The sequence below is a fragment of the Acomys russatus genome, chromosome 7 (assembly GCF_903995435.1).
Source record: "Acomys russatus chromosome 7, mAcoRus1.1, whole genome shotgun sequence".
In the NCBI taxonomy this organism is placed as follows: Eukaryota; Metazoa; Chordata; class Mammalia; order Rodentia; family Muridae; genus Acomys; species Acomys russatus.
In genome coordinates this window covers 61,577,956-61,596,282 of record NC_067143.1, presented here as the reverse complement: position 1 = coordinate 61,596,282, position 18,327 = coordinate 61,577,956, and the positions used below count along the sequence as shown (strand labels likewise).

The 18,327-nt window shown below is 49.7% G+C and overlaps 1 protein-coding gene across 1 annotated transcript in view; it reads left to right on the top strand.

Moving 5' to 3' along the window:
• Positions 1-1,114: 1,114 nt before the first annotated feature.
• Dkk3 (dickkopf WNT signaling pathway inhibitor 3) overlaps positions 1,115-18,327 on the top strand; it is a 37,831-nt gene continuing 20,618 nt past the window's right edge. The window contains exons 1-4 of the mRNA XM_051149236.1: positions 1,115-1,210; positions 1,752-1,987; positions 9,184-9,321; positions 11,294-11,377. Of these exons, the coding sequence (XP_051005193.1) occupies positions 1,775-1,987; positions 9,184-9,321; positions 11,294-11,377 (435 nt within the window). The 5' untranslated portion in view covers positions 1,115-1,210; positions 1,752-1,774. The remainder of the gene's footprint in view (positions 1,211-1,751; positions 1,988-9,183; positions 9,322-11,293; positions 11,378-18,327) is intronic.

The following is an 18,327-nucleotide window of genomic DNA, read 5'->3' as shown; positions in this document are numbered from 1 at the left end:
TGCCTGGGCCTCCTACACCAATTAGCAATTAAGAAAAAAACGCCCCTTAGATATACCCACAGGCCAACCCGATGGAGGTGATTTCTCAGTTGAGCTTCCCTTTTCCCAGGTGATTCTACTGGGAAAGAGGGGTAGGGGGAGAGAGGGAGAGGGAGAGGGAGAGGGAGTGGGAGTGTGTGTGTTCGGGAAGCCCAGGGGGAAAAGTAAGGACTAGATAATCAAAGAAGTGTGAGAAAAGTTTTCGAAAACACATTTTTAAATACCCTCATTTCTAGGCACTGAGGAGATAACTGCCAATAGACGAGTTTGCCATCTCATTAAGATAGTGACACAGCCGGGCTTGGTGGCACACACCTTTAATCCTAGCACTCGGGAGGCAGAGGCAGGTGGATCGGCTGTGAGTTCGAGGCTAGTCTGGACTACAAAGTGAGTCCAGGACAGTCAAGGCTACACAGAGAAACCCTGTCTCGAAAAACAAAAAACAAAACAAAACAAAACAAAAAAACAAACAAACAACAACAACAACAAAACAAAAAACAAAAGATAGTGACACAACCCATTTCTGCGCCCGGACCCCTCTTCGCGCATCCTGCATATTAAGTAGGAAGTACACATACTAGCCTGCAGCATACAGCAAGCTATGGCACAGACCATTCTAGTTTGGCAGGACTTGGGCTGTTGGTGTCGGTCCTAGTCATTTTGCTGTCTCTGTCTAGGGGCTTGCTGACATTCTGTTGACCCATTCTCAGGGCCAAAAGCGGATTATCTGGCTGGAGGCCACCTAGACCAGCCTGTGATGGCTAAGGGACTGAGATTCCATCCCTTAGGACTGCGTCTAAGGCAGAGGTGGGCTTAGGGCCAGCAAGTGTGCGACTCAAGGCGGCTGTAAAAGATAGCAGAAGCCTGGGCTATCACGGAGGCAGGGGGTTGCTGGAAAGAGGATCCTCTGCAGAGTCTCCCAGGACCCCTCCCAGGTTTGAGGCCAGAGGTAGCGGCTTGCGGGGAGAGCGATTGGCTGAATAGCTGCCCCTCCCGCGGGGCGGAGGCTTGTTGAACTGGGGGGCGCAGGCGGCAAGCTCACACTAGGTACAGGCGCTTCTGTAGCGGCGCGGCCGCGCAGTGCTGATTCGGTTCAGGCTGCTCTGTGGCAGCCCTGCTACCGGCCGTGACCAGATCCAGCTTGCAGCTCAGCTTTGTCCATTCGAGGTGGGTGCGCGGTGGTCGTCGTCCTGGAGATAGTCCAGCTGGGTCTCCCCTGGGTAGAGGTTGGGGTTTCATGCAGTTGGATCGCAATGGAAGGAGGGTGATCTGGGATTTGCCAAGCTCTGCTGGGGGCTAGGAGAGGCTACAGCCTGAGTCGGGGAGCCGCAGGGTCTCAGCAGTAGTCTGCGAACTAGTAAAGGAAGACACGGGACTCGAACCAGTAGCCCAACTAGGATGATCCTGGTCCGGGGAAGGGGGTTCTGTTGTTAGAGTAGGAGACCTAGGTTCCTTGGCTCAGGAGCTGGGTTCTCATTAGCGTGTCAAGCAGGGCTCACCCTAGGTACTAGAACTGGGGGGGATGGGGATGGGGTGGGGAGTGCAGAGGGCATCCAGGCTAGAGCGGGTTGCGGTTGCCACTGTTGCCAGCAGGGGCTGTGTCTGGGAGGGGGGCTGGGTCTTGCTCCTTCTGGGGGCGGGCAGAGCAGCGGGGCGGGGCAGGCAAGAGGGGTGGTCCTGCAGTCTCTGATAGCGTTCCGGGACACACACAGGCGGCGGCCAGCACCGAGCAAACATGCAGCAGCTCAGGGGCGTTTTGTTCTGTCTGCTGCTGGCGGTGGCGGTCCCCACTGCTCCCGCTCCTGCCCCGACGGCGACTTGGACTCCTTTGGAGCCGGGCCCGGCTCTCAGCTACCCGCAGGAGGAAGCTACGCTGAATGAGATGTTCCAAGAGGTGGAGGAGCTGATGGAAGACACGCAGCACAAACTGCGCAGCGCGGTGGAGGAGGTGGGTGCACCCCAAGGGCATGAGTACGGGGACGAGTTAGGAAACCGACCCTGGGGGAGGCAATGTTTCTAACGATGGTCGCAGCATTGGTCAAAGACTTGGCTGTGTGCAGAGTTGGAAAGGGCCTGACAAACGTGGAGTGCGGGAGCGAGCGCAGCGTTGCCAAAAGGTCTGGGTGCATCCCTGTCCACTAAGGGTATCTTAACCGAAGCCTTCCGTCCTGGGGAGCTGGAGCTGCCGTGCCGCTCCGTGTCGCTCCGTGTCGCAAATGTCTTCGGGTATGCAGCTGGTCGTCTTCTTGCCCAGTTGGAGCTGAGCTGAGATTGGGGCCACTCTGGCGTCCCAAGCGCAGTAGATTTTCAGAGGCTGGGGCAGCTTCAGGCAGCTTCAAGTTCTAATGTGTCCCTTGGGCATTGAGCCTATACCATCTTCCCCATGTAAGGATGTCGATCGCGGGCGTGGGGCGTGGGGCGTAGGGGCGAGATAAAGGTCCCAGAACTCTGCTGGCAATCTGTCTAGCTCCCTTAAATGTGTTGTGAGGCAGACAAGGAAGGTTGAAGTAAGTCCTAAGTCCATGCCGTAGTGAGTCAGAAGGTAAGGAATGAGAGAGTGAGCAGCGACCCGACCTCACCTACACCCAGTGTGTTTGGGGGCCCAAGGTTCAGATTCTTCTGCCATTCAACAGTAGGTGGACAGTGGTCAAGCATTTAAGCAGCCCGACCCTTCATTTCCTGTGAAAATTAAATGCAATGCCAAAAAATGTGGGTAGGTGGCAGGTGAGAGGCAAACTTTGGTTCCTCATCCTCCAGGTGCCAACACTTTGGAAGCCCCCCTCCCCCCCCGCCACGCCCCCCTCCCGCCCGGTCAACTAAGATGGGGGGCAACCATCTCGAAAGCTGCCTGGGCCCTGTTGATCTTCAGCGCGTGGCTAGCAGTCCTTGGCCCTTGGTGAGATGGGCAACTGGATTGGAGTGGAACCAGCTGTTGCAGGGAACTTAACCTCCATGTTGGCACTGTCTGCTGGGATAGGTTGCTTTCGCTTCAGCCTTGTGCCCTTGTGCCGTTTGGGTGTATTTTGCCCTCCAGTCCCTAAGCCAGCCCTAATGGGCTTTGCCGGGAACACTGGACCAGGAGGCAGCGACAAAGCAGCCATATATGAATGTCTACCAGACAGACATGTTCCGAGTCCTGTGGGTGTTCTGAGCTTCTGAGACAGTTAGCATGGAAAGTGATTGAAGGGTGAGGGGGTTGGCCTGACGCCAGCAGCCCCTGACTCTCTAGCTACAGATTGCCTGGAGCTCCTGACCATTTCTGCTCAAAGCAGGCCTCCTGCAGTCCTTCCCTGGGCTGGAGGACCTTTCTCGTGTGCATGGATTCCCAGGGATGCTGACCACGTCACTTTCATGGGTTAGCGCACTGGAAAGTGCCTTGCCACACAGTTCAGAAGATTTGCAGCAGGGCTCTCTGGCATCAGCTTGCGGTGAGGCCTGCTTAGCCTCTGTTGACATCAGACCTTAGTGCTATGTTTTTCCCATGGAAATATCCACAGTAGATTTTTATCATGGCTCCACTCTTGCCCACCTGGACATATCTCTGCCCGAACTGTGCTGATCGGCTAAAAACCCAAAGACATTGATCACCACGTCAACCGAAGTCAGCAGTCTTTTTTCCTAGATTGTCCTCATGGGCTGTGGAAAAGGACTAAAGCGGGGACGGGAGCTGAGCGCTCTCATGGCAGCATAATAGACTGTAGGGACCAACTTTCTCTCATTTAGTCCCAGCACTGCCATTTATTAGTGATAGGATTCAGGGTCTGAAGCAGAGAAAATACCCATCTCTAGGTAAGTCAAAGAGAAGATTCTAGAAAGCAAATTACATGGTCAAAGATTGATATAAGAAAGCCAGGTAGATACAGATCAAGTGTCTTCCTCCTGAGGTCATTTGTAAGGATTATGAGGAATTGTTGGGTCTCAGGAAATAATGACTTCTTTATAGTCAGAGTAATACTAGCAGTGTGGCCAGGCTTAGTGGTACACACCTGTAGTCCCAGCCCTTGGGAGGCTGAGACCATGGGTTTGAGGCCAGCCTAGGCTACATAGTGTGGCCTTCTATTGCAAAATTAAAAATGAACAAAGGAAAAAAAACCCAACAGTAGTAGCATAAATAACATGCTTCTTACCAAGATTTGATAGATTCTCAGCCGATCTTAAAAACATCTTGGGCTTGGACTGTATAGCTCAGCAGCCTGTCATCCTTGAGACTCTGATTTTGAATTTGGTCCCCAGCATTGGAGGAGGGTGGGAAGAAAGAGAAAAGGAAAACGGAAAGTATTAAAAGTCAGTCTAAAGTAGTGTATGATTTCAATAGATTGTGGCTTTTTACAAATACCTTTTATTTCTACTTATTACTGTATTTATGCATGACCTGTGTGTGTGTGTGTGTGTGTGTGTGTGCGCGGGCGCACGTGTGTGCGTGTGCGCGTGCGCATGCCTATGCCTGTGTGTCACAGCGAATATGTGGAAGTCAGAAGACAACTTTGCAGAATTGGCTCTTTCCTTTCACCTTTGTGTAGGTTTCGGGGATTGAATTTAGGCTGTTGGGTTTGCACAACAAGCACCTTTACTCTCTGAGCCATCTACCAGAGCAGATCTCTGTGAGTTCAAGTCCAGCCTAGTCTATAAAGTGAGTCCTAGACAACCAAGGTTACATAGAGAAATCCTGCCTTGAAGCCCCCCCCAAATGTCATAAGCACAGGACAGTTGCTGCTTAGCTGCTGTCTAAGCGAACGAGAAAGGACCGGAGCCAGAGGCAGTCGATGTTTACATAGTTGGATCATGAGTCCGCTTTCAAGTAACTTCCTGGCATTTTATTTTTTCCAGCTGCCTCTGGCTGTTGATATGTCTTAAGGGACAAAGTAGCTGATTTTCTAGGATTATCTTTAGAAAAAGCAGGTCCTCCACAATCTCCAATCTGAGAAGGACCTGTTTTAGTATATGTAATAATTTGGTGTGTGTGTGTGTGTGTGTGTGTGTGTGTATGTGTGTATGTGTGTGTGTGTGTGTGTCTGTGCTACTGCATACATGTGGAGGTCAGAGAACAATTCAAGGAATTGGCTTTCTCTTTCCACCATGTGGGCCCCGGGGGTTGAACTCTGACCATCAGGTTTGGTGGCGTGCCTTTACCCACACGCCACCTCCCAGCCTGTAACTGGCATATTATAGAAGACTTTTCCTGTCTGGCAGTCCTAGGAAGAGCCCCAGTACCAAGCCTGGATTTATCTCTTCAGTTTTCTTACTGTGCCCCTTTAGTACACGTGGATTGCATGGGCTGCGAGTGCCATTTTTAACGGCATCCACGTTCTTTTGCTGTGAAGCAGCTGCTGCCTGGGGCTTCAGTTTCTCTTGCTGGTGGCAGTAATCACTGCGGTTGAAGACTCCTCCGTGGTGAACTGTTCTTTCGGTTTACGCTTTAATTGAATAGTCCTTAGCTCATTGTGTCGAGACAGCCACTGGCAGAGAGGGGATAGGGTTTAAGAGGGACTGCTGAGCCAACAGTAGCCTAGAGGTTTGGGGACTTGCCAACTCTCTGAAAGCCAAACTGTACAATTCCAACTCCAGTGTGATTTGGAGCACATTAAGACAGTCTTTTTTTTTTTTTTTTTTTTTTGGACACACCTTATCTAGTACCTTGCTTTTCCTTGTTTCCAACTAGACTCTTTGCTGAACATGCCAGGTTCCTCTCTTAAAACTATGCTACTTCCTGCCCCTCCATGCTGTCTAGTCCTGGCTTCTTCTCGGTCGTCTCCACTTTGTCATAAGGGGAGTTTTTCAGACACTTGCTGTTGGCTGCCTGCCCCTCCCACTTCCCCCAAGCTGGCGGCTTCACCATCTGCTTCCTCGCAGGATGCTATAAGGAGGAGAGCAGAACCCAGAGACGCCTGCTGACCCAGCAACAGGTGCCATGTCACCCAATGCTCAGATTGGGAGTTCCTTAGTTCTCGTACCTGGTGAACACGGTGGGGAGCACCCTCACCGTACACACGTCCAAGCTGTGATTTAGAGGGGCCGAGAGTATTGCCCAAGGTTCTGTGGTTATCTGGGGCCAAAGCTGGGGCTTAAGCTCACCTTGTCTGACCCCAGAACCTTGGCCCATCCTCCCATGCTGCCCTGTGGTGATGCTAGGGCAGCTGGTTGTCTAACTCAGTGCTCATCTTGGTCCTCCTAGACTTTACACGAAGCCTTAAAAATCAGAAGGCTCCTTTTTCCCGACTTGATTCTGACCAGTCCTCTGACTCTAATCTTTTCCTACCCCGGTCTTGAAGTTATTTCATAACTGGTATAGAACCTGCAGTAGCTCCCAGTTGCCAGGAGCAGGGAGAAAGAAATCTTCCCAGTTATCCAAACAAGCTCACTGATGTGTGGGGTCCTCCTCTAGAAATGACAATTTGGTATATCTAGGAAGGGACCAGGGATCTGTCTGTCTGTCTACCTACCTATCTACTACCTACCTATTTAAGATTTTCAAATGTCTTTGGTGTCTCTGATTGAAAAACAGGCAGAAATCTGTATTAGAGATGCTCTTTTGATATTTTCTGTTGTCCTATTATTCAATTTTCTCCTGTGCCCAGCACAGCCAGCGCCATGTTTGCTTGTCTAGGATGCTGCAGCTTTGCCTCTGAACTCTGTAGCATTTTCGTCCCCTCTATCGAAATCCTTTCACCCACTGGGACCACCCAATCCTGAGTCCTCCTTCTCCTCCTCCTCTTCTTCTTCCTGAAGCCTCACTCCTTTTTTCTTTATTCCCTCAGTTGCTGGTAGACACCATCATGTGAGAAAGGGCCACAGTTACCATTAAACAGGTTTGTGTGGGACTCTTCCCATAAATGTGTAGCTCATGAAGGAAGAGGTAGTCTTAAACTATTTAGGAAAGGCGTGCTATTTGAAATTAGAAAGACTTAATTTTTAACCCAAGCTTTGTCATTTGCCAATTAATGTAATGGCCTCTGTTAGGCTTGTTTTCTTTGCTCATAACAGGAGAGGGAACGTCCCCTTCCCCACAGGCAGGGCTGTGAATATGTGCACCACGGCTGGGTGCAGTGGCCAGACTCCAGGCTAAGGCTAGAATTTTACAAGGATGTGGTGGTGGTGGTTACACGGTGCGGCATCCGTTCACCTTTAGGGTGTCGGCACAATAATGTAGCCGAGGCAGGTACCCCTGTGTTGGATGACTGGTGTGTGCTCAGCAGGGCTCTTCTAGTTCAGCTTGCGTGTGCTGTCTCGGTTCTCATTGGCTTGGCCTTCTGGGCAGGGAAGGTAGGGAAAAGCTGTTAGCGTATTTTAGAGAATAAGAGCAGGGTGTTGAGGCTCATGGAAGCACTCAGGGGGTGGAAGCAGAGAATTAAAAGCCAGCCTCCCATACATAGTCAGCAGCGTGAGGAGGCTGGTCTACAGGAGACCTTGTCAAGAAGAGGGGAAAGAAAAGGGGGAGGGGAGGATTGGGGATAGAGAAAGTGATTGTTTTCAGTAGAAAAATGCTTTCTTGAGGATTTGTTTTCCAGAACCAAAGTAGCTCAGCTTGCATACTGGAAGCTCCCAGCTCTCAACCAGGACTACTCCCTCCTGAGTCTTGCATTTGAGATTTCTGGAGACAGCTTCTGGCTGGCTCTCTAGTCCAGGACCTGGCTTGCCTTTGTGCCTGTGGAGCTGTGAGTGGTCATTCTGTCACCTGACCACTCACCAGGGCTGGAGATGTGATAGGTCTGGAAGGAAAAACTGTGTGTAAACGTGTGTCACTGATGTTTGTGGCACAGGTGTCAGTGGGCTCCCAACACCAGAAGATTTGAGGGCATGGCCTCAGAAGCTTGGCTCCAAAGAAGGGCTGATAAATGTTTCTGAAAAACTAGAAGGGGTGTGGGTCAGTAACCTCTCTACTTATCCCATAGAAGACCCACCCAGGGCCACCAAGAGATGAGATGGGAAGGGAACTCCTGTCTCCCAGACACTAAGCTATCTGAGTTTCCCATGGCCTGGACAAGGTACCAATGCTCAAATTTCAATTTCAGCCTATACTAAGCACCTTAGGAATTTTTTGAGGCTCTTTGAGCCTCAGTTTCCCTACTTATAAAATGGAGATATTAACATTCATCTCCTAGGATAATAAAAGGAAATTATTGTGATAATAAAAAGGAAAAAAAAAACAACAGGCAGTGGTGATGAACGTCTGTAATCCCAGCACTTGGGGAGGCAGAGGCAGGTGGATCTCTGTGAGTTTGAGGCCAGCCTGGTCTACAAAGCCAGTCCAAGATAGCCAGGGCTACACAGAGAAACCCTGTCTCAGAAAACAACAAAACAAGGGGGGTGGGGTGGGGGATACTGACATGGGTGATGCCATGCCACAAATGTAAATGAGATCAATAGAATGCAGATTAAAAACCAGAAGAGGTGAGGGTAGTGTTTGAGGGGCGAGTCGAGCGTGTATGCATGTGTGTATGTGTGTGTGTGTGTGTGTGTGTGTGTGTGTGTGTGTGTGTGTGCGCGCGCGTGCGTGCACGCATGCCATGGTGAATGTGTGGCAGGTCAGAGAACACATTTTCCAAAGTCAGTGCTCTCCTTCACCTCGTAGAGGCCGGGTCTCTCTTCTGCTGCTCTGTGGGCTCCCCGCTGGTTCTCCCTTCTCTGTCCCCCCATGCCCTTGGAGCCCTGCTGGGATTACAGTTTGGAGTCACCACATCTAACATGGGTTCTAGGGATAAAGCTCAGGTCTTTAGGCTTGCTGGACTAGCACTTCTACCTTCTGAGGTTGTGAGACTTGGAGGCCATGTAGAACATTTGGAACACGTCTGATGGCTGCTGGTGGCCTGACACTGCTGCCAACCTTTGGACCTATAGAAGAGGGAAAGAGGGACTGGAGAGATGGCTCAGAAGTTAAAAGCACTGCTTGCCCTTCCAAAGGTCCTGAGTTCAATTCCCAGCAACCACATGGTGGCTCATAACCATCCATAATGAGATCTGGTGCCCTCTTCTGGCTTGCAGGTGTACATGCAGGCAAAACTCTGTAAACATAATAAATAAATAAATAAATAAATAAATAAATAAATAAATAGAAAAAAAAGAAGAAGAAGAAGAAAGAGAAGGTGGCCCCTTGGCTCCACCTCAGTTAAGACTGAAAGAAACAATTTTGCTTATTCAATTTGATAGATGGAGGCGGAAGAGGCAGCTGCTAGGGCACCCTCTGAGGTGGACCTGTCCCGTTTACCTGCCAGCTATCACAATGAGACCAACACAGATACCAGGGTCGGGAATGACACAGTCCATGTGCACCAAGAAATTCACAAGGTAAGGGCTGTGGCGCAGCCATGTCTTGCTCCTACAGGCAGTCCACTGGGGGAGAAGGAGGCTTATTAACTTGTGTGATACAAAGCCACAAGTATTTAAGTGAGAGGTATAGAAAGCAGATTTAAACCCAAAGGAAGGGCGGATACTGTTCAAGGGAAGAGGTGTGTATGGGCACTGAGTGTCTCCTCACTTATTACACAGTGCATACCAGTGAGGCTTCTTCATAGGTGGGAGGGAGGCGCTCACCTCAGGTCTGAGTGACTCTGTCACGGTTGAAGTGACCTTATGGTAAATGGGTCTTCTCTACTCCTGCAGGAACAACTCATTAGCGATACACCTCACTTTAAGGAGGGAAATATTCAGCTGGGTGTAGTGGAATACACCTTTAACCCCAGCACTTGGGAGGCAGAGGCAGTTACAGGACAACGGAAAGACTCTGTCTCAGAAAACAAAACAAAAAAAAGAAAAACTTTGATTTTTAATATAGGTTCTCATAATGTAGGCCAGGCTGGCCTTGAACTCACAGAGATCTACGTGCCTCACACTCTCTGAGTGCTGGGATCAAAGACATATGCCACCTTGACCCATCGGTAATGACAAAAGGGAAAGTTGCTGCCAGCACAGGCTCTCAAGGGGTTCCATGGAGCGCCAACCTGTGCAGCGCTTCAGGAGGGAGGTGCATTGTAGCAGTGAAATTTATTTGGAAAAAAAAAAAATGTATACATTCTTTTCCCAGAGATGAAGAAGTGCATGGTGGGATAATAAAAGCACCAAGAGGGCCTGTAACAGGACTTCAGAATTAAAGAAAAGAAAAAAAAAATGACATTGGTACAAACAGCTACCATGAAGAGGAAGGGGGGGAAAGGGCATCATTCCTTTTCATAGGCAGGAAGTATTTAGGTGAAAAATCCTAAAGCATGAACTAGGTGTGGTAATCCAAGCACTTGGGCAGTGAAGGCAGGAGTTTAAGGCCAGCCTCGGTTATCTAATGACTTAAGACCTTGGAGGAGGGGGGGGGGGAGGGAGGAAGGGAGGGAGGGAAGGGGGAGGAGAGAGAGCACAGAGCATCGTTGTAGAGATTGCCCCTCACTGCCTGGGAAGCTGGTCCCTTTCTGCACCATGGGGCGCAGTCGCTTGGTTCCAGGTGTAGATCTTGAGACAGTACAGGTGGCCCCAACTTTAAAGAGGATGTCAAGATGAGAAAACTGAACAGGGTAATGGAAAAGACTCGATAGCTCAGAGAACACACTTCTCCTGGGCGTGGACCAGACCCATCTTTAGTCCTGGCCTTGGAGCGGCTGGGAATGGGCCTGATTCCTTGCCGGTACAGGACACAATCAGGGCAGCCCACAAGCAGGCACAGGGGGGCAGACTTCCTGTGTGCTTCGGGGCTTTCTCTGTGAGATGAATGGCTCTATAGAATCAGGAGCTGGGTGGAGTGGCCAGAACCTTCCACCGTCTTGCCTCTTAACTGCTTGGCTAGATGCACAGACTGGATTTTTGTTTCTTATTTGAGACAGTCTCATGTAGCCCAGGCTGCGGCCCCACCCTCACCCCCGGTTGACTATAGCTAAAGATGACTTTGAAGTCCTGAGCCTTCTGCCTCCGCAGCCCCAGTGCTGTGAGTACAGCCTCTGCTATCACCTTGGTCAGACTGGAATTTTGTTCAAAAGAATCTTGACACTGTGCCGTTGAGTGCAGCCAATTGATGAGCCCCGAGAGTGGTAAAAATAGCTGGTGTTGAGTACTTACAAGGTGGCAGGCCCCCCTCGTGTGCTGTCTGCTATCACCTTGTTCCCTCTGCATGGTCACCTGATGATGTGGACTCTGACTATCTCCAGGAACGCTATCCACTGGCTGTGCCATGATTGTAACTCAGAAGGGGGCGTGGGCATCCAAACGACAAACCAAGTCATAAGATGTTTCCCAGAATTCCTCGTTTCATTTTTATTACACCTGTGTTTGTCTGTAGATAAGCGACAACCAGACCGGGCAGATGGTCTTTTCTGAGACAGTCATTACATCTATAGGGGATGAAGAAGGAAAGAAGAGCCACGTAAGTTACCATCTCATCTTTCACACCCCAGAGCAACGCACCTCTGTGCAGCACCATCTGCAGGCCTAGACTGCAGGACATGGGTGACGGGGGCAGACTCCTGACTCCTCTCTAGCCTCGTCACTGCCAATAGGGTCCATTCCTCCACCTGCTGTCTGAGGGACAAAAACAAGGGCCGTTGAGTGCAGCTTTGACTTATGCCTCCAATTCAAAAGGGGAACAAGTGTCAGTTATATGTAAGACCTTCTGATAACAGACCCTGTGTCCCAGCTGACAAAACGCCCAGAGACCATGGGATGGCTCACGCTCTATATAACCCCAGCTCTGACCAGGTGGTTTGTCAGCCAGTAGCCTACAGGCGACGAAGGCTGCCTGTCATCCCCGGCGCCAGGCTCTGGTCCCCATAACTGCTGTTGCAGTTTGCCTGTGGCTTTGCCAAAAGGTGTGCTGGATTTTGTAGGATTATGAAGTCCTAAAGTTGGCAGGGATAGGATGCACACCCAAGTCAGGGAGAACCCAATGCGAGCCACAGATCAAGTCTCCAGGCTGCAGGAGAATTCCCTGCAAGTGAAAACGGTCACCCGGGACAATACCCTTCCTTGTGGGGGACACAGGACAGCCTCTTTGACCATTTGTCTCCCACACTCCCCTGGCAACAGCTTCCAGGATTTGTGCCCACTCTTGACCTCACTGCTGAACTGGTGGGTTATTAGGAAGGTGGTGGTGTTTTGTTTGGCAGTCGGAACTTTTCTTTTTGTTTTTTTTTTTCTGCTTACTTTGGCAGAGCACTCAGATGTTGGGGGAGTTTGTAGACACTTACCACAGGCTTGGGGGCTGATTGGATGTGTGACAGTGGCTACCACCTTTCAAGGGAGACCGCTGGGAGGTGGAAGGAGGGGTCTGAACACAGAGCCAAAAGCGTGAGCTTATCGCTGCTTTACGAATCGAGGTACCCCACTTTCCTAGCTATCAGCTCATACTTTGTAACTTCTTTTGGTTATAAAAGGATAGAAGACAAAGATGGGGCTAACAAAGGATGGATGGGGAAGAGGAGAGGCCAGCTTTCTTTTCTTTTCAATACACGCATGAGGAAGCCAGAAAACAACCATGGCTGTCGTCCCCAAGAACACTGTTCATCTCCTGTGAGGCAGCATCTCCCGTTGGCCTAGAGGTCACCAATTAGGATAGATTGGCTGGCCAGCAGGCCTCCCGTTCCCCACGTGGCTTCCTGGGGCCAGAGTTATAAGCACGGAACATCATACCAAGCACTTAACATTCTTGCAGGGCAAATGTTTTGCTGCCAGAGTCATGGCCCCAAGGACCAGCTTTTGAAGGAGAAAGAGGAGAGGAGAGAGGAAAGACGAGAGAGAGAGAGAGAGAGAGAGAGAGAGAGAGAGAGAGAGAGAGAGAGAGAGAGAGAGAGAGAGAGAGAGAGAGAGAGAGAGAGAGAGAGAGAGAGAGAGAGAGGGAGGTGGGGCAGAGACACAGAGAGACAGAAATAGACAGAGACACAGAGCTCAAACCAGCCAGCCATGGCACACCATGGGCAGTCTTCCTATAGGGAACATATTACAGAATTCCTGAGTGAAGGCTATGCTTCAGGCTGGTAGGAAACAGCCTGGGTAGAAACCATGGGAGTAGGAAGGGCGGGGCAACAGAAAGAAGGGCTGTCAATCAGAAAGAAGGCCTTAGTTCTCCTGATAGTTTCTCTTGACTCTAGGATGCTCCCCAGGATGATGCTTAGATTGTAGAGGCCCATATACACATGTTACATGGGGCATCCCTAACCAAAATACAGCCTTGCACACCTTTACCTTCTCTAGCCCTAGTGAGGGCCCTGATAGTAAGTTTGAGTGGTGTTGAGGGGAATTGTGATTCTTTTTTTTTTTTTTAACATTTTTTTAAAAGATGTATTTATTTATTACATACAGTGTTCTGACTGCATGTGCGCCTGCAGGCCAGAAGAGGGCACCAGAGCTTATTATAGATGGTTGTGAGGCACCATGTGGTTGCTGGGGATTGAACTCAGGGCCTCTGGAGGAGCAGATGGTGCTCTTACCACTGAACCATCTCTCCAGCCCCGTGAACTAGGTAGCAAGAGACATAAATATGGCACTCTGTGTGGTGCATAATCTGAACCCCCTTGTGTGGTGGCCTCCAGGAGGCAGGACACTACAGGGGTGTTGCATAGCCAAGCCAATAAGTAGAGGCTCATTATGATTTTTTCCTTGGTTTTTGCTTAGACCCTAAGAGGTAAGGGGCCTGAATGTCTCTGTGAGAATAAACGTCACCTTGGCTGGCCAGACGGGAGGCCTGAGCTTGAGTGCTTCACTGGACAGAGCCTGGCTCTTCTTCCTGGCTTCAGAAGACAGAGTGGAGCTTGTAAATACACCACATCCATGTGCGTTGCCCACTGGCAGAGAATGCCTAATTCTCTGGAGCTGAAGTCACAGCTTTGGGCCATTGTGTAAGTGACGGAGACTGAACCCTGGTCCTCTGCAAGAGCAACACGGGTTCTTGAAGGGATGCCATTGACAGAGGCTGTGTGTCTACTTCATTGTAGGGCCTGGCTAGTGCCACAGTGGCATGTCAGATGTTAAGAAAGTGGCATCTAGTTTCCAAAGCTCATAGCATTCTCCATTCCGCGGCTGGCTTGTCCATTCTTGACTCACCATGGTAAACATTAAGCCAGATCCTAGTCACGTGATTACATTCATTATTTTATTTATTTATTTATTAGTGTGTGTGTGTGTGTGTGTGTGTGTGCAAATGCCTGTGCATGTGTGCATGGAGGTCAGAGAACAACTTGTATAAATCAGCTTTCTGGAGCTTGAACTCATATCACTAGGCTTTGGTATTAGCACCTTTACCGGCTGAGCCTTCCTGTGAATCATTTATTTGTTTGTTTGTTTGTTTGCTTATTTGAGGCAAGGGTTCCTTATGTAATGCTGGCTGGCTTTGAACTCGAAGTCATCCTCCTGCCTCTGCTTCCCATATCTTTTAATTTAGTTTAGTTTTGTATGTATATAAGTGTTTTGCCTGCGTGTCTGTAACTGCATCGCAGACCCGTGTGTTGTACACTGGAGGAACGTGTCTAATTCCTTGGACCTGAAGTTACAGACACTTATGAGGCCCCATGTCGACGATGGGAAACAAACTCTGGTCCTCTGTAAAAGTAACAAGTCTTCTCAACCCCTGAGCCACCTCTGCCGCCCGGTAGGCCTGTCTTTATAGGAATGTCAAGTTTCTTTTTCTGAGCAGGAGGCTGTGAAGGCCAGATTGCCTCTGAAGGTCCACGGCAGTCCTACGTTGTCACACTGTCCCATTTCATAGTTCTGCAACTTAATGGTTTTTACAGGTGGCTCTACCAACACTTCACACCACAGAAACCGTCCTGTCCTAAAAAGCAAAAGTCACAACTGCTCAACCTTTCTTATGCTGTAAACAGGGCCGCATTTTGGGGATTTAAAATTCCCAGAAGAATTCAATTAAAAGCAATCCCCCCAGCATGGCATGTTTTCCTTTCTTTAAATGTGGTGTTCATATAAATATGTATGGTAACCCGAGGAGGTTCATGGAAAGTTCCAGACAGTAACACTATATGTCTGTCTAGAAATTCCACAGTCTATGTAAGGCGCTTGTCTGTTTTTATACTCAAATGTGAGAGGGGAAACACCCTGAGGCGTGTAACTTCACCTCAGTGCCTTGCTGATGCAGATAGAACCTGCCGGCTTTGTAAGGGGCTTTTGTGTTGAGCCTTCAGCCAAGCCCCTTGCGGGCCAGCGGTCAGGCTGACCTGTTGTGCTTCTGTTGGGTAGGGGACTAGGGGGATGTGGCAGGGAGGAGCTGGAGAGGACAGGCCATTATGCGTCATCAGGAAGCTTTACTTCATAGAGGACTCTGGCCTCCTTGCCAAGCCACCATTTTTGAAAGGCTGTGTCCTCTGCTGAAAACACATCCTGTAGCTACAGGATTTAGCATGCCTGCCTTGCCTGTCTTGGCCTCAGCTTCCTAGGTATTCCTAGGTATGAGCAAGTCTGTTTGTTTTCCACACAAACACACCTACTTTGAAGCTATGAGTTCATTTGTATCTGGTCACCAAAGGCGTACAGTGGGTAGAAATGTGAATGCCTTGGTAATTTCTTTGTTCAAGAGAGGGTCCAGTGTTCAAGTTGTCCCTCTGACTAGAAGTGATTGCTGAAGGCAGTGTGCCTCCACTGGTGACTGCAGAACCAATGGCTTCCCTGCTACCAAGTCACCTTGTCTGTTGTTCCTGCTGGATCCTGGGGAAGGTAGAAGGTTACACCCTCACAGAGCTTTGGCAACTGTTTGTTTTTTCCCGTGGGAAAATAAACATTCCATCCCTGGGAGACAGAGACCAGAAATGAATGGGAGGGGAAAGTGTGCCTGGTGACCCGAATCCTGCTCAGTCCTCTCCTACCCCCAGCCTGGTCACAAAGGAAAGGCTTGTGTGGGCGTGGCTTTGTTCCCTCCATACCCTGATTTCTGCTGCTGCCTGCCTGTCAAGTTAATGGAAATACTAGATATGCTAAGATGCTGAGGATGTGTGTGTGTGTGTGTGTGTGTGTGTGTGTGTGTGTGTGTGTGTGTGTGTGTGTGTACATATTTCTTCTGTGTGTGCAAGTATGTGAGGAGCCCAGAAGCCAGCCTTGGCTGTTCTTCAGTTATTGTGTTTTGGAGGCAGGGCCTCTCACTGGCCTGGAACTCATCATGTAGGCTGCGTGGCTGGCTGGTCAGTGAGCTTAGGGATGCACCTTTCTGCCCTCCCAGTGCCGGGATTATAAGGTGTATACCACTATGCCTGGCCTTTCTTTCTTTCTTTCTTTCTTTTAACTAGGTTCTGGCGATTGAACTCAACTCCTTATGTTTGCATGACTGAGTGTGTACCCCTGGGGAGGGTACAAGCCTCCTGAGAAGTCTGAGGCAGTTTTGACATTGCCTCCTGGAAAGTCCTGCTAAGCCAGGCTGGCTTAGAGGACTGAAATGCAGCCCTTTCCTTCAGGTGGCCCTGGGGTAGGATGGAGACATGTGTACGCACGCAGAGAGGCAGGAGGCAGGCATCCCAGTAGTGCCCTCATGCGTGCAGCCTCTGCCTTCTGAGAATCCATGCAGAAGACTGACAAAAGCTCCGTGGCGCTCCTATTATTAAGGAAAAGCAATTAAAGTTGGGCTGGGATCGGCAATTGCCCTGGTTCCCAGAGACCTGCTGGGGGAAAACAACAGGACTAAACAGCGAGCAGGGGATGTTGGGAAGCCCCACTGCCTGTCTGAGGAGGTGGCTGTGGGGCAGTGTCCTCTTCAGTCTGTGGCTCCCATGTGCGTGATCCATGTGGCAGCAGACAAGGAGAGGAGCTGAGGGGCTAAGTGTAAGTCCTGCTAGTAGGTGTATGCCTGCTTCCGTGCTAGAAAACCGAGCTGGGGTTCTATGGGGACGTGTCTTAGGCTGCTGTGACCCTCTATGGTCAGCCCCTAACCACACAGTATGATGCTCTTATGTCAGACCAAGCAGAAGGAAGGCCCCTAATGCCGTAGGGAAAAAATTACACTGGAAACCGAAGAACTCTGCCACTCTGAGACACGGATAATTAGCCCCAAATACACTTGATGTGGGGGAGACATATTCACAGGGTTGGTATGTGCTCAACCAAAATTTCCTTTAAAAAGGAATCTGTCATCTGTAAATGATCCTATGTCTTGAATCAAAACACTGTGGTCTTAGTGAGTTTCAGGCTGGAAATGGTAGTGTGCTCGCCAAGTATGGATGAAGGCCTGGGTCCCACCTCCACCACAGGATAAACTGGGAATGGTGTTGTACATCTGAGACCCGAGAACTCAGAAGGTTGAGGCAGGGGGATCAGACATTCCACCACGTCATTCTTGACTACATAATGAGTTCAAGGCCAGTTTGGGCTACATGAGAACCTGGTTTTCTTGGTATTTTTGCTGTTGTTGTTGTTTGATTTATTTTTACAAATCTTTTTGTTGACTATTTGTGATTTTTACGTCATGCACCCCGATGCCACTCATCTCCCTGTCCCTTTATATCTGTCCCCTGACCTTGCAACCTCCCCACAAAAGAAAATTTAAAACAAACAAACAAACAAAAAAACTAACCCAACAAGAGAATTTCATTATGGAAGTAAAAGTCAAAGTGCTTGCTGCTCTTGCAGAGGACCCCAGTTCTGTTCCTAGCTCCCACCTCAGAGGGTTCACAGCTGTCCGTAAGTCCAGCTCCGGATCCTACACCCTCTTCTGGCCTTCTCAATGGGCACCCACTCACATGTGGTATACACATAAAATAAAAATAATCTTCGAAGTTGCTCTTAAAGACCTTATAGATTACTCATACTTTCAGTACAGAGAATTATTTTTGTTGTGCGAGCCTGGAGGTCAACCCACTTTAGGCAAAGGGTGAACACCCCGTGCGTTATGAGACATCCTGTAGAATTTTCCCATCTGGGTGTTGTGCTCAAAGTGTCGGCAGTTTCTCAGGCTTGTTTTTGGGCAGCCTTGGCTACACCTAGTGTCTCAGTGGGTGGCCTCAGGGACTATCAAGGGGAAGGAAGAGCTTGTCTATGGTGTCTGTATAGGGTCAAAAAGGTGGTTGTCAGGACTGTAAGCTGAAGCAAATAGTCTTCTGAAGTTGCTCTCACTCTTCATTTTTTTTTCCCCCCTCAGTGTCAGAGAAAGGTCAGATTTGCATTGCAGGCTGTCTCAAGACCAAATCCCAGCCCCTCCCTTTTCCTCCCCACCAGGGCAGATAAGGAGGTGGGAAGTCCAGCAGGGCCCAGCTGTGCACTCAGTCTGTGTGAGCTCAGGGCTGAGTCACGTGGAGGAGGAGATGACTTAAGAGGCCACGGCCTTCACCTCTGAAATAAGAGAAAAACAAGGCCCCTTCTCCTCTCAGCCCCTGATCCTCTCTTTCCATA